We start from the raw sequence: 25,969 nt of genomic DNA, 5'->3' as shown, positions 1-25,969 counted from the left end.
GTAAATTGACAACACTTTAAAGTGTTACTTTTGTCATGTCTTAGATATTGAAAGCACGTTTTATTCAATTATTTTAGGTTAATTGGCTGTAAATTGTCAGAGAGAAGCTGTGAAGCTCTGTCCTCAGTTCTCAGCTCCCAGTCCTCTAGTCTGAGAGAGCTGGACCTGAGTAACAACAACCTGCAGGATTCAGGAGTGGAGCAGGTGGATCCTGGACTGAAGAGTCCACACTGCAGACTGGAAACTCTCAGGTAAGGATTCAGTTATTTGTAGAAGTTTACCCACTAAGCTTTGAATGGCTTCATGTATTTGATTTTAGAATGGATTGACTAAAGATCATTTTCAGGTTAAGTGGCTGTAACCTGTCAGAGAAAAGCTGTGAAGCTCTGTCCTCAGTTCTCAGTTCCCAGTCCTCTAGTCTGAGAGAGCTGGACCTGAGTAACAACAACCTGCAGGATTCAGGAGTGAAGCTGGTGTCAGCTGGACTGAAGAGTCCACACTGCAGACTGGAAACTCTCAGGTTAGTGTACCACTGTTTAACAATGCAAATTTAAATTTTTCATGATGAAGCATTAAATGTGGTAGCAATATTGTACAGAAAGGGTAAGCTGACTCAGCAATTTTTAAACAGTATGTCTTGGTTCACGGTACATTAACTTGACTTGAAAATCCCGTTTTGTATATGACACAATATTGATTATTTTGAATCTCTACCTCACTTGAAATTATATCCATTTCAATATGAGGGTTATAACAACTATGTTGAACAGGCTATGCAGGAATTACTGTGTGTGTGTGTGTGTGTGTGTGTGTGTGTGTGTGTGTGTGTGTGTGTGTGTGTGTGTGTGTGTGTGTGTGTGTGTGTGTGTGTGTATGTGGGTGTGTAGTCTGTCAGGGTGTCTGGTCTCAGAGGAAGGCTGTACTTCTCTGGTCTCAGCTCTGCGCTCCAACCCCTCCCATCTGAGAGTGCTGGACCTGAGCTACAATCATCCAGGACACTCAGGAGTGAAGCTGCTGTCAGCTGGACTTAAGGACCCACACTGGAGACTGGACACTCTCAGGTATGGACAGATGGACAACACTGTCCCTCTGTCTCTAACTGAAGAACTCTGGCTGGTTCATGTTTAATGGAGGGTTTGAACAATTTTCAAATTTTCTGTCTGTCTCTTAAGCCAGTGATAGCAAGGAACAAGAATCAGCTCAGCAAATCTAAACAAGACAATTAAGAAAGAGAATAATAAAAAATGTTGTTAGCAATGATAAATAATAACACAAAAATATGAATGGTGTTTCTAACTTGTGATTGGGTGGGCAGCCTAAACACTCACACTCTGACAGACCCAAGTAGGCTTAAGTGAGGTGAATAAGTGCCTCATGTACATTGAAAGTGGAGGGAGAGATAACAATAAACAAGAAATTAATCTACAGGAGGATACATATTTGAGACCCTTTTATATTTTGAATTGTCACATATGATTACTAGTACTGGTTATTAGTTATTGATTAGACTGACCTTTGTGTTTATGGTCAAGTAGGCTTAAGTGATTTGGTCATCCCATAGAGGGACAAGTCACCGTTATATCTCCAGAATACAAGTAATACATATTGTGCTGCATGGAAGAACATGGACATTACATATTATTGTCATAGTGTGAGTTTGGGGGGGGGGTGTAAGGCGTCACACAGTGAGTGAAGGCGTATGAAGTTGATTCTGACTTTGTTTCTTCCTGCAGGACGGACCATGGTGGACCACAGAGACTGAGACCTGGTGTGAGGAAGTGTGAGTGTGTTTAAAGTTTGAGAGCCAGCTAGAGGTTTTCACATCTGGTCCTGGTCAATGAAACCAGCTTAAAGCCAGTTGGTGGACCCACAACCCTCTGATGTTCATTCACACTCAGTTCACTCTGAGATTTGATGTTCAACGGTCTGAACTTTGTGTTAAATGTCAGCTCTTTGGTGGGGGGGGGGGGGGGGGAGGGGGGGGGGGGTGAGGCCCGAACACACTAACAGCGTTAATTGACGCTCCTCAATTGATGCTTCTATGGCGCTCTGCAGGCATCAGATTTGAAGCTCCGACACCACAGAACCAGCAGTATTTTAGAGAAGATCTGTATTTAGGCTAAGGGTTAGTACGTTACAGACCCCCCTATCAGTGGGGGGGGGGGGGGGGGGCATTACTTTCTCCCTTGATGGACACAGCTGTCAACCTCCTTCAACCCTGCAGTCCCTTTCCATCACTAAACAGGTGATTGTGTTTTTCAGTGACAGTGCAGGTCACTACAACATAAATATGTAGTTAAAGTGCTTGTTCTTCATCCCCCCCCCCCCCCCCCATTTATAAACACCATCCCAGTTATTAGCCTATTGGGCTTTTAAAGAAACGTCCCCTCTCTCAGCTACCGGACATGTGGCGATGGTGTCTGTGCAGCGAGTTCTGAGCGTGATTCCCACGATCATTACCATCCTGCTCTCGTGTTTCTCCGTCAGTAGAAGACAGCAGGGCTGCACCATGACGGACTAAATCATAATCACCGTTATTTAAATCAATATTCAGATCACGATTATTTATCAGGATTATTTGTTGATTTTAACCATAACACATTTTATTGTAACATAAAGCAGTTATAAATAGCCGATAGTCTCTTTATAACTTAAATGCAAATCAGGGTTTCCTTCCCAGATTAAAATATACAGCTGCAACACATGTTTACACGGAAATTATCTGAAATAAATAGCACAGGAAATATTTAACTTTTCTCTCTCTCCGCTCTAGATTTTGTTAAAATTTGTATTTATTTTTTCTGTTTTGAGATATTCAGCCAATTGGATGTCTCTGTTCAGGAATGATAACAGCTTATGTTGTATTTGCTGTTGTTCTTTATACTTTTAATTTAGTTTCAAAATCTTCTGAAGGAAGAGGAAGAGAAAAAAAAACTGACAAACTCCTTGTATCTCTCTCTCTCTCTCTCTCTCTCTCTCTCTCTCTCTTTTATTCCCCATGAGGAAATAAAGCAGAATATTCCTGACATGCTGACTCTCATGTTCAATAACTGGATTGTTGAAGTTAAAGTTTGTTAAACATCATTCACAGCTCAACAAGAAATTAATATTTTAATGATTTTCTTCCAGTAATTGTCAGTAAAGTTGTTAATAAATCATCAGATGATAACCTGCAGCTGTATTGTGTCTTGTTCTCTCCATCAGATGTCTGTGAACTGGAACTGGACACAAACACAGTACACAGAGAACTCAAACTGTCTGACAACAACAGGAAGGTGACATATGTGTTTGAGGATCAGCCATATCCTGATCATCCAGAGAGGTTTGACTCCTGTCCTCAGCTGCTGTGTAGAGATGGTCTGACTGGTCGCTGTTACTGGGAGGTCCAGAGGAGAGGAGAGGTTTATATATCAGTGAGTTACAGAGGAATCAGCAGGAAAGGACGCAGTGATGACTGTTGGTTTGGACATAATGATCAGTCCTGGAGTCTGAGGTGCTCTGATGATCGTGGTTACTCTGTCTGTCACAATACCAGAGTAACAGTCCTCCCGTCCTCCTCTGTCTCTAACAGAGTAGCAGTGTATGTGGACTGTCCTGCTGGCTCTCTGTCCTTCTACACAGTCTCCTCTGACTCACTGATCCACCTCCACACCTTCTACACCACATTCACTCAGCCTCTCTATCCTGGGTTTACGGTCTGGCCTGGTTCCTCAGTGTCTCTGTGTCCTCTGCAGGACTGAGAGTCTCTCCTGTGGACAGAAACACTGACTGAAGACCAGCTGCTGAAATCAGAGTCCAGTCTGTTCACCATCACCACTCTGCCCTGTGAAGCAGATCTGTCTCAGACTCCAACACCAACCAGCCATGTGTCTGATTTCATCTCTTTGATGATCAACACGTTAACTTTTTAATTAGAAACTCTTCATGATCAGTTGACTATGTGAGCTGAGTAAATGAAACGTTACTCTAAGTTTTTGGTAATGGATACGAGCTTTACGTAGAGCTTCTCTCACATCACATTTGTGTTTGAAAGTAAGAACTCTGAGGCTGGAAGATATTGTGTCAACAGTCGAGCTAACAAACTTTAATAAGTGACGCAACCCAGTCTCAGGACAGTTCCTGAAATGGTATATCTTATTTAATCTATTGATTCATGTACACAGACACGTTTATCTCTTTTTCTTGTGGTGTTCACCATGTGTTCTAAACTAATGTATTTCAATGGGAAGCATCTTTCATGATCACAGCACACCTACGGTAGCGAGTAGTAGGAAAAACTAAATCAAAGTTTTGGGATAATTCAACATAATAGATGATTCTGGAAATCACATATGAATCATGTCAACGCCGAAATATCATAATCGATCACAGGACAATATATTTCCATTGGTGGTTTTGACCCTCGAGGCCCTGAAGTCTTGTCCAGCTTCCATTTTTGGTTGTTTACCTCTGTTTATCATGTGTCCGTTTGAAATAAATCATTCATTGCAGCAGTTGGCTCATTGATGTTTTGGGGAGGTTTGGGGAACCATTTTATTAGGGATGCACCAAATCCAGATGTTTAGGGTTTGGCCAAATACCAAATCCACTGGTAAGGTTTCCATCAAAACTGAATACCGAATCCTCCTCCCATCCTCAGTCCGTTACCACAATAACCACATTAATTATATAAACAGTACCATGTGCTGGGACTGTCCTTCCTGTGCTGTACCTGGAGTAGCTGCATGTTGCTGCTGTCTGGAGATCCCTTCACACACAACTCTTATTCTTTCGGAGGTTTTCATACCAAAAGTTGTAACCAAAGCGATGTTGTGTAGTGTTTAGGGTCCTAAATCACCAGTGCTGATTGAACATGTAGCTGGACTTGAATGGCCTTCTTTGACTGAAAGTACTGCCGAACATCACTTTCACATTGAAGGGTACACCTATGTAAAGACCTTCCAGTGATCAACGACGGCGTCATAATGTCGCGCCTAGTGCAAGCGTAGGGTTCGGTTGTGTGGGAAAAAACAAAATTCTAAGGTTTGGCAGAAACTGAAACCCATCCAAAAGCCCAATTCACAGGTCCGGAGCAGCAGGCCCCAGCTGATCTGAAGCTAGGGTATGGAGTCCTCCCATTACCTGGCAGGTATGCAACTCCTAGCTCCCTCACCGTCATGGTCTAAGACGTTGTCTTCTGGTTCTTTTCTGGTTCTTTTCTCTGACTAATAAGATTGCTCTTGAAGCGAAACATAAAGTAGGTAAAGAGGAGCTAGACTTCCAGTAAAACTGCTGTAAACTTGAAGTTGAAGCGGCTATCAGCTGTTGAGAGGAGAAGGTGGAGGGGAGATCCTCATACTTTTAATTGTTGGCCAATCAACATATTTAAAATGTGGCTTTCAAAAAATCCAGGGGCTTTTAGGGACCACCAGGGACTCTGTGCACTAAAGAAGAGAATTTGAAAATTAACAACATTGTCTTCAAATAAGTGGCGACCTTACCTCACTTTTGAAGTATTTTTTTGAGGGGGTCTTACTCAGAGTCTAGAGGTCCTACAATCTGGCCCTTTGAGGCCATTGAGGAACTTTTTCTCCTGTCTCTTTGTCCCCTGCCTGCTGTTTTCCTGGAACATTCGACATGGAATTGATTAACTGGTCACTCAGCGCTATTGACAAGATTTTTTCACCCAAACATGCTTCTCCGGGGGAGCCGTCATGTCCGACTGGAACGTTCCCTGCAGGCTACGCTCGTGATTCATAGGCGAATTGGCCGGTGGTCTGCCTGGACGTTCTCACTGTGGAGGACGTTGAAGACATTTGGATAATTGTAATTCTGTTGGTGGGGCTCCTGATCCTCGGCCTCGGGGTCTCGCTGACCTATCGGAAAATTGGTAAGACAGCCGCCAGCAAATTCACCCACAAGCTGTCTGGGGAACTTAAAGAGTGCCTACACGGAGTGGTTGAGAGGATGAAGGTTTTACATCTAAAGGTCGACCAGTACCGGGAACTGTCTCGTAACATCTCAGACCGGACCGTGGAAGCGAAGAAGGGGATTGACACCAACAGGGCCCAGTCGGTGGAGTTGCTTCGTGTGACCACCGGTCTGGCAGAAAAGGTAGATGGACTGCAAAAATCACTACGTGAACTGGATGCTCGCATGTCGCTGAGTGATAGACACTGATTCGAACAAATTCCACGAGTCAACCTAAATTGGACTGAAACTGATCAACTACCCCCCCACGCCCTTCACCCGAGCGGGAAATCAACTCGCAGCTGGCCTTCTATCGTCCTGTACTCTGGTTTATCTCTTCAATGTCACGCAGATGAACTGAGCTTTTATCAACATAGACAGTCTGACACTCATATTTCACACACACAACTCATTATCTCACACACACACCATACACTCCCCCCCCCCCCATCCCGCCCCGTATCCGTCTGTCTGCCTCGATTTCGTGTGTTCCTCGCACCCTCCCAATGCCACCTCAAAAAATTCCTTCATGTGTCTACATGAACTGTGTGTTGTCTTGTGCATTATGTTGTGATGTTGTATTGTACCATGTTGCTGTCTGCATTGTTTCTTTTGGAGAAAGCGTGTGGTGGCGCTGTTCCATAGCTGCCGCCCGGAGGCTTGCTCCAACCTAAGTCAAATTCCTGTCTGTCATACCTGGCAAATAAAGCTGATTCTGATACCGAGCTTGTGTGCCTAAACTGCTCAAATATGAAAAGGCCTCACATTAAAGTTGTTCACAATGAAGACCTGTTGTTCATCTGCTTTTGCCGATTTCTAAACTTCTACTGATAGTTATCTAACATATGTATCAGCCACCATCTACTCTTTAAACCAAGTAGTACGGGACCAGGCCTGAGGGTGTGATAATAAGGAAAAGATGAAGTCATGTGGCGGCTTAGTTTGAGCCTTCGTCCATTGGAAGATGTTCCCGTTGGACACTGGTGCAATGGCAGAGAATTCCATTGACATTATTTTATCCATTTTAGACCAATTGTCTTCAATATTTAATAATTCATGACAGCTAAGTCCCCCGAGTGTCCAAATCAAATGTCTACTGTACAATGTCCACTACCATCCATCCATCTTCGTCCACTTAAATGGTATCGGAGGGAGCAGCTCCAGCAGGGGACCCCAAACTTCCCCTTCCCAAGCCACATTAACCAGCTGCTACGGAGGTATCCCAAGGTGTTCCCAGGCCAGGTTGGAGGTATGATCCCTCCACCTAGTCCAGGGTCTTCCCCCGAGGCCTCCTCCCAGCTGGACGTCCCTCCACTTAGTCCTGGGTCTTCCCCAGAGGCCTCCTCCCAGCTGGACGTCCCCCCACTTAGTCCTGGGTCTTGCCCGAGGCCTCCTACTAGCTGGACTTTTCTCCACCTAGTCCTGGGTTTTCCTCAAGGCCTTCTCCCAGCTGGACCCCCTCCATCTAGTCCTGGGTCTTCTCTGAGGCCTCCAGTCAGCTGGACATGCCTCCACCTAGTCCAGGGTCTTCTCTGAGGCCTCCAGTCAGCTGGACTTTTCTCCACCTAGTCCTGGGTCTTGCCCGAGGCCTCCTCCTAGCTGGACGTCCCTCCACCTAGTCCTGGGTCTTCCCCGAGGCCTCCTCCTAGCTGGACTTTTCTCCACCTAGTCCTGGGTCTTCCCCGAGGCCTCCTCCTAGCTGGACTTTTCTCCACCTAGTCCTGGTTCTTCTCTGAGGCCTCCTCCTAGCTGGACTTTTCTCCACCTAGACCTGGGTTTTCCTCAAGGCCTTCTCCCAGCTGGACCCCCTCCACCTAGTCCTGGGTCTTCTCTGAGGCCTCCCCCTAGCTGGACTTTTCTCCACCTAGTCCTGGGTCTTCTCTGAGGCCTCCAGTCAGCTGGACCACCTCCACCTAGTCCTGGGTCTTCTCTGAGGCCTCCCCCTAGCTGGACTTTTCTCCACCTAGTCCTGGGTTTTCCTCAAGGCCTTGTCCCAGCTGGACCCCCTCCACCTAGTCCTGGGTCTTCTCTGAGGCCTCCCCCTAGCTGGACTTTTCTCCACCTAGTCCTGGGTCTTCCCCGAGACCTCCTCCCAGCCCCCCTCCCTGCTTGTACCCTGGATCTTGTTTTTTCGGTCCAGACCCAGCCTTCATGACCATATGTGAGTTAAGTTATGTAAGTTATTGAATGATTAAATGCTGTGTTTGCATATCTATTTGTTTTGTAATAATATGATATTATAAAGTAGGGACAGGGTTAGGGTTAGTACTGTTTTGCAACATTTTTGATTGTTTGAGATAAATAACAATGAAATTATATGTAATGATATTTGAAAATTGTACTACAAATACAGATGTTAAAATAATTGTTATAATTGATAACAAAATAATTGAAATATTGTCTGAAAGTTAATTTCTGGGTACATAACCCTGACCCAGTAGATGGCAGTACAGGGAAACAAGTTGTCTTATGACGCTCTAAATCTCTAAAGAAGAAGAACTCGCCTACCCACAATCCCTTGCCTTCTTCCGGTTCCAACCATTCGAGACCTAAGATGGCGGACCGGCGGCGAAGGAGGAGGACGAGGCGCGCGTCCCAGGACAGCGAGGACGACGACGAGTCGGGTTCGGGTTCGGACAGCGGGAGGTCGGCCTCCCCGAGCACCAAGCCCCGCGTGAGGGACCCGGAGCCGCCAGAGGAGACCGCAGCAGCAGCAGCAGCGGTCCGGCCCGAGCCCAAACCCAAACCCGCAGTGGAGTCCGAGTGTGTGAGTAGCTAACAGCTAGCTAGCCAACTAGCTAGCCGGGCTAAAGGCTCCGTCTCTCGGCCACTGGTTCTGACAGACACCGCTGCTGTTGGAAAGCTAACAGCTAGCTAGCCGGGCTAAAGGCTCCGTTCTGCGGCTCCGACAGACACCACTGTCGTTAGGAACCGTTGGTAGCTAATAGCTAGCTAACTAGCCGGGCTAAAGGCTCCGTCTCCCGGCCAGCGGCTCTGACAGACACTGCTGCCGTTGGAAAGCTAACACTTAGCTACCTAGCCGGGCTAAAAGCTCCGTCTCTCGGTCAGCGGTTCTGACAGACACCGCTGCCGTTGGGAACCGTTGTTAGCTAACAGCTAGCTAGCTAGCCGGGCTAAAGGCTCCGATCTGCGGCTATGACAGATACCACTGTCGTTAGGAACCGTTGGTAGCTAACAGCTAGCTAGCTAGCCGGGCTAAAGGTTCCGTTTTACGGCTATGACAGACACCGCTGCCGTTGGGAACCGTTGGTAGCTAACAGCTAGTTATCAGTACCGTTAAGTAATTAAACACTTCGAGTTGTTTAACTTCTGATATGAGCTGTTCCTTTAGTAGCGTAAAGGACACGTTACGTTAGAGAAGTTGAACTTCTCCAGCATAGACATTTTTAAATGTATAACGTTACATACATGCTCCATAATTAACGTACTTGCCCACCATTCATACAGCAAACGTTGATGTACGTTTTAAATGCCACCAGCCACTCAATAACGTTAAATAACAGCTGTTTTTTTAGGGCTAGTGAGTGAAACAAATCTACCAGTCACTTGCATATTTTACCAGCATTTGACTAGATTTAGCTAATTTCTGGACCCTGGGTTACATACTTTAATAATAATAATATGCTGTGATTAGCTAATTGTAATATTTTGAAGGTTTTTAACGGGCCATGTAGTTAGCTTTTGACCCCCGTTGTGAAACGAGACGAAAAGGCGCCAGTTGGAACGCATTCACACGGGTAACGCATTCAGCTGCGACACCGGACCGGGCTGCCCCACCTAACGGTGCCTTCTCGAGGTGTTTTAACCAAACATAAGACACTTTCAATTGTTTATTAGCCAGCTGCAGAGACCGTGTTCACTTCTAGGTGTTGGAAGTTAGGATTTCTTGTTTAGAAACCCGGCTAGGCCCCGCTAATGCTAGCTAATGCTACCGTGAGTCTGCCACGTCCAGCAGGAACTCTGCACACACACATGACCCGGATGTTATGTTGACTAGGAGAACTCTGCACATACATGATCCAGATGTTATGTTGACTAGGAGAACTCTACACATACATGACCCAGATGTTATGTTGACTAGGAGAACTCTGCACATACATGATCCAGATGTAATGTTGACTAGGAGAACTCTGCACATACATGACCCGGATGTTATGTTGACTAGGAGAACTCTGCACATACATGACCCGGATGTTATGTTGACTAGGAGAACTCTGCACATACATGACCCGGATGTTATGTTGACTAGGAGAACTCTGCACATACATGACCCGGATGTTATGTTGACTAGGAGAACTCTGCACATACATGACCCGGATGTTATGTCGACTAGGAGAACTCTGCACATACATGACCCAGATGTTATGTCGACTAGGAGAACTCTACACAGACATGATCCAGATGTTATGTTGACTAGGAGAACTCTACACATACATGACCCGGATGTTATGTTGACTAGGAGAACTCTGCACATACATGACCTAGATGTTATGTTGACTAGGAGAACTCTGCACATACATGACCCGGATGTTATGTTGACTAGGAGAACTCTGCACATACATGATCCGGATGTTATGTTGACTAGGAGAACTCTACACACACATGACCCAGATGTTATGTTGACTAGGAGAACTCTGCACATACATGATCCAGATGTTATGTTGACTAGGAGAACTCTGCACATACATGATCCAGATGTTATGTTGACTAGGAGAACTCTGCACATACATGACCCGGATGTTATGTTGACTAGGAGAACTCTGCACATACATGACCTAGATGTTATGTTGACTAGGAGAACTCTGCACATACATGACCCAGATGTTATGTTGACTAGGAGAACTCTGCACATACATGACCCAGATGTTATGTTGACTAGGAGAACTCTGCACACACATGACCCGGATGTTATGTTGACTAGGAGAACTCTGCACATACATGATCCGGATGTTATGTTGACTAGGAGAACTCTACACACACATGACCCAGATGTTATGTTGACTAGGAGAACTCTACACACACATGACCCAGATGTTATGTTGACTAGGAGAACTCTGCACATACATGATCCAGGTGTTATGTTGACTAGGAGAACTCTACACACACATGACCCAGATGTTATGTTGACTAGGAGAACTCTACACACACATGATCCAGATGTTATGTTGACTAGGAACCGACGATAAGGAGTGGAGGAAGTATTCACATCCTTGTGAATCCTTCTATCCAGCTGTAAGAGCACTCACTCTTTCTGTCTATCTCTGTCTCTTTCCTATCTTTCTTTTCTTCTTTCTTTCTATATCCATCTTTCCTTCCTCTATCGATCTGTCTATCCACCTATCTTTCCTTCCTCCTAGACTACAACATGCTTCTTCCAACTCTGCCTGTTGTGTATCTTTATCAAAGCAGTGCGTGTTTTTATTCCCTTTTTTAAAGTTTGCTTCAGGAAAGCCTGTTTTTAAAATCCGACCCCAGGTTGAAAAATCAAAGGCAGCGAGAGGAATGATCAATAGAATCCGTTTGCACTCATGGGCCCTGCTAAAATGCTTCAAGCTAAGTTTTAATTCTCTCATGACGCTTTCCGTTGTCCTGCAGGAAGAAAAGAGTCATTAGCAGCTCCCAGTGTGACTGTATCCCAGTTGTTGTTGTTGTTGTTGTGCTTCCTTAAGATCTAATGTCTTGACGGCGATGCTGATATTGTTTTGTTCCTCTCTTTGCAGGAGAGTGAAGACGGTGTAGGAGAAGGTAAGCATCCAGAACACAGCCTGCATCCTTGTAAAATGAAACCATCTCGTACAGCAAACATACAAGTGAATGTTAAGACACTGATTACGCTTTTTGTTGTTGTACATTAATGTAACAAACGGGCTCGTGCCAAGCTTTTAAAAAACATGTTTCAGGCCAGAATGATGATCGCTGTGTGTGTGTCTGTCTGTGTGCAGCTGTCCTCTCTGACTACGACAGTGCTGACGCAGAGGACAACGGCTCCCATTCAGAGGTAAAACACATCGCCTTAACACCATCCAGTCTCACGTACAGCCTCCACTTCCATGAAGACGTAGAGAAGGAAACCGGGAAACATGAACCGGACAGACTTCATGTCTGGTCCTCTTATGAAGACCAGCGTTGCTGTTAATGTGGAATAAACATCACATTATTCTGCCGCTGACGACTATTTCTCAATCCCAAAATCTAACCACTATTTTACTGTTAAGTTGATTAATGTTCCTCCAGTAAATCAGATTGACCTCCATTTACACATCAGGTTTATTTGACAAACTATGTCCCGTATCTTTAAGGCAGCACAAAACAAAATGTAAAAGATTTACTTGTTAACCCTTTTGGTCGTTTATTTCTTTTCCCCCCAATCTTTGCCTCACCTGGTCTCCTTTTGCAGTAATGGTCGTGTATCCTCAACTCTGTGATGCACGATCACGTTTTAGACATGACTTTAATGAGGAGAACCGGGGATATCGGGACACTAAACTACTCATCGGCTGTCTAGCGGAACATGTTGCTCATTGATGATTGAGAATCTGTATCAGAGGCTAAAAACTTGATCGTGGGCGTTGACTGACCGGAGAGACTGAAACCCACCGTTAGCCATGCGGTGATCTGTACGCTCTGCCATGAGGACGAGATAGAAAGCTGTGTTCTAACGTTACAACATCACCTGTAGGGCTGGGCCATATGGAGAAAATCAGATATCACAATATTCCAAATAGACCAAATACCATGTGTGTTGTGATATGATAGTGTTGACAACAGATGTTTTGACAAAATATCTTCACACTTAGATTTAGGATAAATAATCATCAGTAGTGTAGATATAATGACTAAGTGGGTAAAGGCCAATAATAGAACAGCTAGAACTGTCTAGTAAGAACAGGAATGACATCACTTTACTGGAATGCAGCTTTTAAACCAGGAAGAGACACTGGTGCCATATTAGGATTTTTCACTATCGAAGACAATATCTAGTCTCATATCACGATATCGATATATCGTCCAGCCCTGATCACGAGTGTTGTAGCAGCATCTCTCCTCTTAGATTTCTAACACGGGCTGAACGCATATATATATATATATATATATATATATATATATTATATATATATAATTGCCACTGTTCCTTCTAACACATATCCTTCTCTTGTTCTTTGGTGAAACAAATCGGATTGATTTGTCAATGTTTGTTTTCATCTTTAGTGTTCTACATGCTTATGTTTTTTCTTTTTGTCCTTTACGACATGCTGTTGATTGCTGGAGATAATTCGGTTAAACTGCGATGTTTCCTGTGTGTGTTCAGGGAGCCGAGGAGGAAGAGGAGGCAGAGCAGTACAGCGAGGAAGAAGGGCCGGCAGCAGCAGCCAGCGAGCCCAAACCCCCCCCCGCTGCTGCAGCTGTCGAACCGACAAAGGTAGAGGAGGAGGAAGAGGAGGGGGAGGTGGTGGAGGAGGAAGAGGGGGAGGATGAAGAGAAGGAGGTGAAGTTGGAGGAAGGAGGACAGAGTAAAGAGGACGGCAAGGCCGAGGAGAAAGAAAACATCACCGGGGAGAGACAGAGCGGCGACGGACAGGTGAGACTCGCTGGAACGACCAGTAGGTCTCTAGAGTGTCACAATGGGATGATCAGTGGGGGGGTGACGAGACGCTTCCTCCACGAGACGAGACACATCACGAGAACGAGACGAGACACATCACGAGAACGAGACGAGACACATCACGAGAACGAGACGAGACACATCACGAGAACGAGACGAGACACATCACGAGAACGAGACGAGACACATCACGAGAACGAGACGAGATTTTTAAAAAAAAATTTAAAGAAATCCTCGATGAAATATATGAATGGAAAATAGTTTTTTTATTCAACTGAAAAATCACAAAATGCAAAACAATTTAGGTGCATTTTGAAATCAACTATTAATGATGAATGTTATTTAACTTTTTTTTTTTATACTATTTTAATGAATTATACGCAGTAAAGGACGTGCAAACACTGCAACATGTTTTGAATAAACTCTACCAACCGGCTGCTGCCCCGTAACAGTTTCACACGAGGAATCTAACTCCTTTCCACAAACCGAACATAAAAAAATAAACAGTATAAATAAAATAAATGTGTAAATAACAGATAAATAACACTGTAAATGCAAACAGTACGTGTATCAATAACCAAAGTACTGCTCTCTCAAAACTACAAGTGCAAACGGAAACAATATTTTTCTTCAAGCATGAAAAAGAGAGAAACTTCACTAGTGATTTCACGCTCCATCACGCTGACATCGCCTCACGAGACAACTTTTCACCTCGACGAGAAATCTCGTCACGTTTTAATCTCGCGAGATCTCGTCACACCCTTAATGATCAGTGTTCCCAAAAAGCCCAAGAAGACGTCCTCAAATGTCTTTATTTGTCCACAACTGAAAGATATTCAGTTTACGGTTGCAATCAGGAGAAGAAACTAGAAGATATTCACATTTATCGCTCACATCACACACGTTGGACTTAGTTTAATAAAGAAAAGACTCAAACTGATTAATAGATTATCTAAATAGTCTGAGTAATCCAGTTGATGATGACTAATCATCAATCTTTGCAGCTCTAGACTTAATGTAGTTAAGTGTGGAAGGAAGTATGTAGGGAATGGAAGAAGAGGAGGAGGGAAGGAAAGAAGGATGAAAGAAAGGTGGCAAAGATGGAAAGAAAAGGGACAGAAGAATTAATAATGAATGAAAGAAGAAAAGATGTATGTAGGGAAGGGGAAAGGAAAGGAAGGAAGGAAGGGAGGAAGGAAGATTCAGTTTCCTGTCCCAGAGGAGAGAAGAAACTGGAAAATATTCACATTTAACAATCTGACGTCACACGTTTACCTTTTTATCATAAAAACGACTCCAAAGGGTTAATTAGTAAATTAATGAAATACTTGACACCTAATCATTAATCTGAGCAGCTCTGGGAACAACACAGCTGTGACTTTATATATTATTTACTGCAATACAGTACAAAACAATATGAGAGTACTTTTACGTTAGTACGTGTAGCTGATACTTCCTTACTTTAACTTAAGTACAGTTTTGAATTTTACTCGTATTCTCAGCGTGTATTAAGTACTTTTACTTCAGTAAAGGATGTTACGGGTGGGAAAAATAATTGATTCTCATCTTGATTCTGATAAGTTAATACTTGGTTATTTAAATAAAAAAATGTGTATATATATATATATATATATATATATATATATTCTCTCTAAATGTGTTGATTTTTATTTCAAAGTAACCGTCTCCAGACATGAACAAATCAGAAACAGGGACTGAAAGAGGACGGGATAATGGACGACTACTTAGAGTTTAGGCTAAAGTGCAGAAAAAACCCAAAAATGGCCAAAGAAGAAAATAAAAATGACATGTTGCGTGATCTAATAAGACATGCATAAAAATAATCAAAATCATAATCTTATCTCTTTAATCTAATAAATGGGTCCCGTGTTATGCCTTGTTGTGGTTTTGGATGTGATTTCTTTCAGTGAAGTATTGAATGTTTTTAATGTGATAATGATGCACGATAAGAGCCAGGGGGAACAGCTGAGCTACTGGAGATCCCAACACATATTCCTCATCACATGACATGTGACCAGCTCATGTTTCCTGTTCTCCACCTTTAAACATGACTCAGCCTCTGACATGGAGGAGCACTGAGAGGAGGTGACTCAGCATGTTGACGGCTGCAGCAGGAGTCACTACACAATAAAACCTCAGTACACAAGACATTCACACTGGGGTATGACCAATACTGCGTATGTCAAAATCTAACAAACTCAGATTTATAGTATAGTTTCTTAAATCAGGCCTGGAAATGTACAGAATCAAATGTACATAAACCACATGTATATAGCCAAATGTATATAAACCAAATACAGTACATAATAGAGATGCCTCGTAATCGGGTGCCCAGAGACTGCCCCCCCTAATGGAGATGAATACTTCTTCCCACGCTGCCTTTGGCCTTCATAATACACATTAATAAATATTATTACACGTAATAATTGGGACCATCTCATTGGCTTGGATGTCTCCTGATAAGTTGGTCTCTTCAGAGTGAATCGATGCTGCGATCCTCCGTACCAAACCCTCTGTAGGTGCTCCTCTGCACATGTGCAGTGCGGTGTAACTGAAGCTCTGGCTCCCGTCTCACAGGAGTCCACGGACGACCCCGAGACCAAGGCGGGGGGGAAACCGGGTCAGAAGCTCGACGACGACGAGGACCGGAAGAACCCGGCCTACATCCCGAGGAAGGGTCTGTTCTTCGAGCACGATGTCCGGGGACACGCTCAGGAGGAGGAGAGGTGTGGTTTCAGCCATTATTGTTGTTGTTGTTGTTGTTTGGACTGGTGCAATATCCAAATCGGGGGCGGGACAACATGTGTCTAACCATTCAGAATGAAGTGGTGTGGCGCTGCAGACGTCCCGGCCCAGACATCCTGTCCTACAGGCTACAGGAAAACATCTTCGTTTGGTACAGATTCTCACAAAAATTAGTATTTATAGTATTTTTTTTTTTTAGCATTTTTCAATGAAAATGTCAATAATGACACTAAAATGATCTTTCCCTTCAATATCGTGAATCATATCGCAATATCAGTCAAAATAATTACAATTAGATATTTCCCCCATATGGGGCAGCCCCGTTATCATGTAATGCTTTTATTGAATTTGAGTTTGGCCAAGAGCCCGTGGGGTGAATCTGCTGGAAATGAACAGAAGGAAACTAGTTCCAGGTTTAAAACTACGTTAAGCAGTTTAACCTCAGGTCTAATCTTCTTACATTCACCTTTTTAGGGTTGTGTCTACAACCGATCCCCACGTGTTTCATGTCAGTGTTCAGACCTAACTCGGCTCTCTGGGAAGTGCTGTCCAAACATGTCCCGGAGCAGCGTGTTGAGACATCATTTGACCCTAAAGCTGAAAAGTTGAAGTTGAAATTGGCTTTTTGAAATTTCTCAAATCTCTTTTGAAAGCCAACCCACAACCAGTTGTTTTGGTTCTTGAAATGAATTTACAAAAGTATTAAGTTCACAAAAGTAACATAAAATATGAATAAGGTGTTGTTGTTTTTTGTCCCTTTGAGGGTTAATGTAAAATTAAACTGATTTTATAATACCATAGATGCATATTCTTTCATATTTATCGATTCCTCTATCATTTTTCTGCGCAGTGAAACTTATGCTTCATCATGTCCCCCCCCCCCCCCCCCCCCACCCCCCACTCTCTCTCAGACCGAAAGGTCGAAACAGGAAGTTGTGGAAGGACGAGGGTCGCTGGGAGCACGACCGGTTCAGGGAGGAGGAGCAGGCGCCCAAGAGCCGCGAGGAGCTCATCGCCATCTACGGCTACGACATCAGAACGGGGGCGGCTCCGGGGACAGGAACTACCGGCAGCGCAGGCCCAGGTGAGCCCCGCCGTCCCAGAGACGGACAAGTGTCCCAGAGAAAGATGAGTGTCCCAGAGACAGTCGAGTGTCCCAGAGACAGTCGAGTGTCCCAGAGACAGTCGAGTGTCCCAGAGACAGTCGAGTGTCCCAGAGACAGTCGAGTGTCCCAGAGACAGACGAGTGTCCCAGAGACAGACGAGTGTCCCAGAGACGGATAAATGAGAGACAAGTGTCCCAGAGACAGTTATGAAAATACAATTATGATTAAAAACAAATGTGCCCGGAGATATGCAACATCCCACCTGTAAACAGACCTTACAATGTGTCGTCATGACGACCCCAGATATATTGTGATCTTGTGCGTTTTGAGGAGATGAAGGGGACGGTTTTACATCAGGTCCCAGATGTCTATGAAGTCTCTTTGTCCTGCGTGAGTGTTTGGTCTGAACGTCTGTGTGTCCCCTGCAGACAGAGTGCGTCTCCCAGCAGAGACAAGCGCTGGAGGGACGGAGGCGAGCGGCCGGTCCGGTCCTGGCAGCAGAGCGGCGCCCCGAACCGAGGAGGCGCTCCACCTTCATCCAACCCGCCGTCCTCCGCACCCCCCTCGTCTCTCCCTCTCTCCTCCTCTCAGCGGGGCGGCCCTCCCTCCAGGCCGCCTCCCTCCCGCAGCCGACCCCCCCACCACACGCCTCAGTCCCAATACAGGAACAACGAATCAAACGCACCCCAGATGCACCCCAGGGAACGACAGGGCCCCAAAGCTCCGTCCGACCCCGCGGGGGACCGGGGCCTGGGCAGCAGGTCCGGGGTCCGGGGCCCCTCCGTGGTCATTGAGGATATTACATTCAGCCACGGAGGTGTCCGGGAGCAGGACCTGAGCGTTGCAACGACGGTCCAGTCGGCACCGCAGAGACGGCAGCAGCAGGAACACCGCGGCAGCGCCGATAGAGCCGCGTCCGGATTGGCTCATTCCTCCTCTGACTCCACCTTACAGTCGCCCTCGGCCAATCGGGAAGCCTCTCCTCCCGCCGAGCGGCCGGCGATGGAGCGTAAGTCCTACTCGCTGGCTCGCAGGACCCGGTCTCGGCCCGCCGACCTGGGCAGCAAGCAGCCGTCTGTGGAGGAGTCGGCCGTGACCAGTGGGGGAGTGACCGCCGCCGCCCCCCCCGGCAGCGGGGGAGGGAAGAGCTGGGGGGGGGCGGACGACGGGCCGCCGAGCCAGACGGGGGGCACAGGGGGGCTGGTGGCGCTGGAAAAGGACTTGGCTCGAATCAGTCTGGGGGGACAGAGCTGGAGCCAGAGCCCGACGTCCTGGTCTGAGATGAGAGGTGAGTTCAACTCCCGCTGAGATCTTCCTGTACCCTGGAACCCCGACCCCGGTCTGGTCCTCCCGGGTCTGTTCTGCATAAAGTAGATATATTATAAGTAGGCCTGCACGATTAATCGTTATAAAATCGTGATCTCAATTAACCCTGTTAACGATTAATTTTTAACCCTCATGTTGCCCCTCATGTTGCCTTCATGTTGCCCCATGTGTTCCCCATGTTGCCCCCATGTTGCCCCTCATGTTGTCTTCATGTTGCCCCCATGTGTTCCCCATGTTGCCCCCATGTTGCCCCTCATGTTGCCTTCATGTTGCCTTCATGTTGTCTTCATGTTGTCCTCATGTTGCCCCCATGTTGCCCCATGTTGCCCTCATGTTGCCTTCATGTTGTCTTCATGTTGCCTTCATGTTGTCTTCATGTTGTCCTCATGTTGTCCTCATGTTGCCCTCATGTTGTCCTCATGTTGCCCCATGTTATCTTCATGTTGTCCCCATGTTGCCCCCATGTTGCCCCCATGTTGTCCCCATGTTGTCCTCATGTTGCCCCCATGTTGCCCCCATGTTGTCTTCATGTTGCCCCTATGTTGTCCTCATGTTGCCCTCATGTTGCCCTCACGTCCTCATGTTGTCTTCATGTTATCTTCATGTTGCCCCATGTTGTCCCCATGTTGTCCCATGTTGCCCTCATGTTGCCCCATGTTGCCCCCATGTTGTCCTCATGTTGTCCTCATGTTGTCCTCATGTTGCCCATGTTGCCCCATGTTGCCCCCATGTTGCCCCATGTTGCCCTCATGTTGCCCTCATGTTGCCCTCATGTTGCCCTCATGTTGCCCTCATGTTGTCTTCATGTTGTCCTCATGTTGCCCTCATGTTGCCCTCATGTTGTCTTCATGTTGTCTTCATGTTGTCCTCATGTTGCCCTCATGTTGTCTTCATGTTGTCTTCATGTTGTCCTCATGTGCCCCATGTTGGCCCCATGTTGCCCCCATGTTGCCCCCATGTTGCCCCCATGTTGCCCTCATGTTGCCCTCATGTGTCCTGATGTTGTCTTCATGTTGTCCTCATGTTGCCCTCATGTTGCCCCATGTTGCCCCCATGTTGCCCCATGTTGCCCCATGTTGTCCTCCTGTTGTCCTCATGTTGCCCCCATGTTGCCCCCATGTTGCCCCATGTTGCCCCCATGTTGCCCCATGTTGCCCTCTGTTGCCTCATGTTGCCCTCATGTTGCCATCATGTTGCCCCTCATGTTGTCTTCATGTTGTCTCATGTTGTCCTCATGTTGCCCTCATGTTGCCCTCATGTTGCCCTCATGTGCCCTCATGTTGCCCTCATGTGTCTCATGTGCCCTCATGTTGCACTCATGTTGTCTTCATGTTGTCTTCATGTTGTCTTCATGTGTCTTCATGTTGTCCTCATGTTGTCCTCATGTTGCCCTCATGTTGTCTTCATGTTGTCTTCTTCATTCATGTTGTCTTCATGTTGTCTTCATGTCTGTCCTCATGTTGCCTCATGTCTGTTCTGTTGTCTTCATGTTGCCCCTCATGTTGTCCTCATGTTCTCATGTTGCCCCTCATGTTGCCCCTCATGTTGCCCTCATGTTGTCCTCATGTAGTCCTCATGTTGTCCTCATGTTGTCCTATATCAGTGTTCTTTTAATCCCAAAATAACAAGATTGAATTTCTGCTTTTCTAACTCAACATTAGGTATAATTCCTATAAATGAGTTTATTGACCATAAATTCCAAAAATAATGTAAAAACTAAAGTAATAAGTTAGTGTACGTATTGTTGAAACGTCGAAAAGAGACAAACATTGAAAAAAAAAGGGACAAAACGTTAGAAAAATTAAAAAACATTGATAAAAAGCATCAACAAAAGTGTTGATTTTGACGGGCAGACAACACGACAAAAAGAGTTAAATAACTGATTTTAAAAAAAATGTTTAATGACCCACCCCCCCCCCCCCCCTTGTGATGTGGACCCTGTCTCTCTGTCTCTCTGTCCCCAGGCCTGCCCAACACCATGCACTGCCCGGCGCCCCACCCCCCCCCCTGTCTTGTAATGTGTAACCCGTCTGTCTCTCTGTCTCTCTGTCCCCAGGCCTGCCAACACCCATGCACATGCCCGGCGCCCCCCCCCCCCTTGTATGTGTAACTGTCTGTCTCTCTGTCCCAGGCCTGCCCAACACCATGCAACATGACCGGCGCCCCCCCCCCCCCCCTTGTAATGTGTAACCTGTCTGTCTCTCTGTCCCCAGGCTGCCCAACAATGCACATGCCGGCGCGCCCCCCCCTCCCTTCTCCGGCCTGGAGGAGATGGGAGTCGGCTCCAACCGGGCCAAACGCTACTCGTCCCAGCGGCAGAGACCTCCCCGAGCCGGCCCCCCCCATGCACCTGGGGGTGATGGAGGGGCACTACTACGAGCCCAGTATAGACCACGCAAACACCTAATAAAAATAATTATAATCATAATAACAAATATAATAATTATAATAAATATTATGTGGAAGTAAGTGGTGCCGGTCATGTGACCTGTGAGCGTTGAGTTTACGATCAAAGGGGGAAGTTCCCGTCAAATGTTTACCGTGGCTGAAACGAATCGGCTGCTTCGCCCTGATTGGTCGCTGTAAAGTCAACAGGAAGTGATGAATGTGAGTGAGGCTTCCGTCACTGCTAGTGAGGAAGTAACCGTAGCAACAGGCTGAAGATGAGACGGGTTTTCTTTGTGCGATGGGATCAAAATCTACACGCAACTGGGAAGGGATGCACGTGGGTTTAGAAAAAAAGTCACTGATAAATATTTAAAGTGACTTTTAAAGTTATAAATAGTTTGAGCCCGACCCATAAAAGATATCTGGTTATTTAAAAAATCCGATATATCGGCCGATATTTTTAAATATCCAGAAACGCATAACAGTAGTTATTTATGAGTTCTCGCTAAAATAATATGATGATGATTTGTTTTATTGTCACAACAGAACATCAAAATATATTAAAGTTCTGATAAATAACTCAAATAAAACTACAAACTTAAGATATGAAACTTAAAATCCTTTTAACAAAAACTCTTTTTAACAGAACAGTTGGTTATAACATGGTTGACGGTTTTAATTTTTTTTATTTTTATTCAGCAGAATCATTTGTTTGTCATTATAAATGAAAACATGTACTTTAAATCAGCCGTTATGAATGCTGATAGACGGGGATTTCGTTTTTTTAGTGAAAATGTTTTAAAAATTCAACCTTTTCGTCGTCTCTTTCAACACTTATGTAACTTTATTTGAAGTTTCTGTCAAACATTTTCCAACGTTTTTATCACTTTCTTTTGCGCTTTTTAGACCTTTTTTTTCCAACATTTCTTTGTTCTTTTATCGATTAGTGAAGTGATCGTGATGTAACTTGTGGAGGAGCGTGTAGTGAACCGTCCACGGTGTTTGGTTGAAAGAAACTTCACATTTCTGATATAGAAACGTTTTGATAATGTGTTGAATTAGACTCAAAGCTTCCTCCTGACGACAGCAGGGGGGAGGAGGAGTTCCAGCGTCACTGTTACATAAAGCGGTTTTGATTTTTCAACATTGGTGAATAGAGTGTTTTTGGACGAGGAATAGCAACATGCTTTCAGCTTCATTCACTTGGAAATGACTCTGTCTCTGCTGATATTCAGGAGAACGTGAGTCTTAATGTCTGCAGAAATAAGACAGGAGCAAAGCTGAGAATATTAGGGAATATAAGGGTATCGTTAGTATAATGTTTGATACGGCTACAGATACCAACACCGGGCCTTTGGTATCAGTTCTAAACAATACCTATCTTTAAATACCAATTTTATAACAAAAAGAATGACAACATTACATATTACGGTTAGGGTTAGCCGTACAATTACCTGAAACCATCCAGCAAGTAGATGGCACCGTAGGGATTTACCTGAAACCATCCAGCAAGTAGATGGCACCGTAGGGATGTTACCTGAAACCATCCAGCAAGTAGATGGCACCGTAGGGATGTTACCTGAAACCATCCAGCAAGTAGATGGCACCGTAGGGATGTTACCTGAAACCATCCAGCAAGTAGACGGTACCGTAGGGATGTTACCTGAAACCATCCAGCAAGTAGATTGGCACCGTAGGGAGGTTACCTGAAACCATCCAGCAAGTAGACGGACCGTAGGGATGTTACCTGAAACCATCCAGCAAGTAGATGGCACCGTAGGGATGTTACCTGAAACCATCCAGCAAGTAGATGGCACCGTAGGGATGTTACCTGAAAACCATCCAGCAAGTAGACGGCACCGTAGGATGTTACCTGAAACCATCCAGCAAGTAGACGGCACCGTAGGGATGTTACTGAAACCATCCAGCAAGTAGACGGTACCGTAGGGATGTTACCTGAAACCATCCAGCAAGTAGATGGCACCGTAGGGATGTTACCTGAAACCATCCAGCAAGTAGATGCACCGTAGGGATGTTACCTGAAACCATCCAGCAAGTAGCAAGTAGACGTACCGTAGGGAGGTTACCTGAAACAATCCATCAAGTAGACGGTACCGTAGGGAGGTTACCTGAAACCATCCAGCAAGTAGATGGCACGTAGGAGGTTAGGAGACGTGACTCACATGAAGTACAGTAGTAGTACTACCAGCCCGCCACTTTGTTTAACCCCCCCCTCTGTCTCAGTGTCGTACCAGGGACCAATCTATGCCCACGGGGACGGCCCGCCCCCATCCCGCCGCAAGGCATGCTGGTCCAGCCGGAGATGCACATCCCCACCCGGTGAGTGTGGTTTGTTTTATAAAGATATACGATAACATCAAATATACTTCACTTTATAAAAACACTGTCTATACTCACCTGTTATACACACCTGTTCTATACTCACCTGTCTATACTCACCTGTTCTATACTCACCTGTTCTATACTCACCTGTTCTATAAACAACCTGTTCTATACTCACTGTTCTATACTCACCTGTTCTATACTCACCTGTTCTATACTCACCTGTACTATACACACCTGTTATATATCACCTGTTCTATACACACCTGTACTATACACACCTGTACTATACACACCTGTTCTATACACACCTGTTAATACACACCTGTTCTATACTCACCTGTACTATACTCACCTGTACTATACACACCTGTACTATACGCCTGTACTATACGCACCTGTTCTATACTCACCTGTTCTATACTCACCTGTATTCACACCTGCTCCTCACATACACACTCACACACATCTCCACAATGAGAACATTACATATCTGACATAACGCACAACCCAGATATCCTGCATGTTGCACTAATGACACAAAACACAAAACTCCGCAGAACCCCTTCGTACACAACGTCCTATGTCTCGCACCTCCAACATGTCCCATAACCTTTAACTTATTACACCATTCAGATTATTATTATTATTATTATTATTATTATTATTATTTCTTCTGACTGACCTTTTCCCTCCCCCCTCTTCAGGTCTCCATCCCACCAATCAGGCGGCCCCATCGCTAACCCCCCCCTAACGCTGCGGCCCCCCCGTTCACGCTGCCGCGGGGGGCAACCGCAGCAGCTGCTGCCTCCGCCGTCTACCCCCCGCCGGGCGTCATGACCTTCCCCTACCCCACCATGTACCCCACGCCGCAGGTCAGACGCTCTGCTGCACACACACACACTCTCTCATACACACACACCCACAACACACACACACACACACACACCACACACTCTCATACACACACGCACACACACACTCTCATACACACACACACACGCGCGCACACACACCACCAACACATACACACACACACAGACACACAACACACAAACACACAGACACACACCACTCTCTCATATACACACACACACACCCCTCGCGCACAAACACACACACACACCACAGACACACACACCTCTCATACACACACACACACACACACACACGCGCACACACACACACACAGACACACACACACTCTCTCATACACACACACACACACACAACACACACACTCTCTCATACACACACACACACACACACGCGCACACACACACCACACTCTCTCATACACACACACACGAACAACACACACACAACCACACACACACACAGGCTCACAGACACACACACACACACACACACGCTCACACAGACACACACACACAGACACACACACACTCTCTCATAAACACACGCACGCACACTCTCTCGCACACACACAGCACGCACGCACGCACGCACGCACGCACAGACATACGCACACTCTCTCACACGCACGCACGCAGAACACACACACAGGCCCACAACACACACACACGCCCACTCTCTCACAACGCACGCACGCAGACACACACACACAGGACACACACACACGCACACTCTCTCACAACGCACATGCACGCACACTCTCTCACACACACAGACCACACAACACACACACACTCTCTCACACACACACCACACACACACACTCTCTCACACACACGCACGCAGACACACACACACTCTCTCCCACACACACACACTCTCTCACACACACGCACGCAGACACCACACACACACCGCACACTCTCTCACACACACGCCACACATACACCCACACCACACTTTTTTATCACTTTTTTCAGCCCTTTTGAGTTTGCAGGTATATTATAATTACTTATTATTATTATATTATTATTATTATTATTATTGTATGTTGTATAATAAGAATCATAACTTTGCAATCTCTTCAGATGTGTGAAACAAACCGTTCAGTAGTGATTCTCTTCCTCTAAACACTCTTCTTCTGATCCTCAGTAACAGATTATGGTTATATATATGATATATATATATATATATATATATATAATATATATATATTATATATATATATTATATATATACTATATATATATATATATATAGATATATATATATATATATATATATATTATATATATATATATAATATATATATATATATATATATATATATAAATATATATAACATACCTTCTGAACGTCTTCTACGTTTAAGCTTTGAGTCTCTGTGACCTGTTGACAGTCCTGTGGTTTGTGTGGATATAAAGTTTTTGAATTTGAACTGTGCCCCAGGGTCAGGCCCAGGTGACCTACGGAGGCGGACGTACTACGACACCATGCAGCAGCAGGCTCAGCCCAAGCCCTCGCCCCCGCCGCACCTCCCAGCCCGTCACATCAAGCCCCCCCTCCGGAGTTGCACTTCGCCACAGAGTGA

At 45.4% G+C, this 25,969-nt stretch overlaps 1 protein-coding gene, 1 long non-coding RNA gene and 1 pseudogene across 9 annotated transcripts in view; 2 read left to right on the top strand and 1 right to left on the bottom strand.

The window, feature by feature from the left end:
• The window catches only part of LOC116678499 (NACHT, LRR and PYD domains-containing protein 12), a gene marked incomplete at its 5' end in the record, with an annotated part of 34,284 nt that extends 29,899 nt beyond the window's left edge, over window positions 1–4,385 (top strand). For 3 of the 8 annotated variants that reach the window (XM_032508408.1, XM_032508406.1, XM_032508405.1), the window contains 5 exon segments: window positions 78–251; window positions 347–520; window positions 888–1,061; window positions 1,734–1,780; window positions 3,205–4,383. In XM_032508408.1, coding sequence (XP_032364299.1) covers window positions 78–251; window positions 347–520; window positions 888–1,061; window positions 1,734–1,780; window positions 3,205–3,740 — 1,105 coding nt within the window. In that variant the 3' untranslated portion in view covers window positions 3,741–4,383. 8 annotated transcript variants of the gene reach the window in all.
• LOC116678504 (uncharacterized) lies at window positions 16–15,361 on the bottom strand. The gene is made up of 3 exons (XR_004329257.1): window positions 15,256–15,361; window positions 8,409–8,415; window positions 16–27 (listed from the first exon to the last, which is right to left on the bottom strand). It is a non-coding gene; the product is annotated as an uncharacterized LOC116678504 (long non-coding RNA).
• On the top strand, window positions 8,458–25,969 carry LOC116678501 (protein CASC3-like; annotated as a pseudogene).

This window comes from Etheostoma spectabile, unplaced genomic scaffold (assembly GCF_008692095.1).
Source record: "Etheostoma spectabile isolate EspeVRDwgs_2016 unplaced genomic scaffold, UIUC_Espe_1.0 scaffold00007560, whole genome shotgun sequence".
NCBI lineage: Eukaryota > Metazoa > Chordata > Actinopteri > Perciformes > Percidae > Etheostoma > Etheostoma spectabile.
Note: the sequence above shows the minus strand (reverse complement) of the source record. Positions and strands in the feature narration are given on the sequence as shown.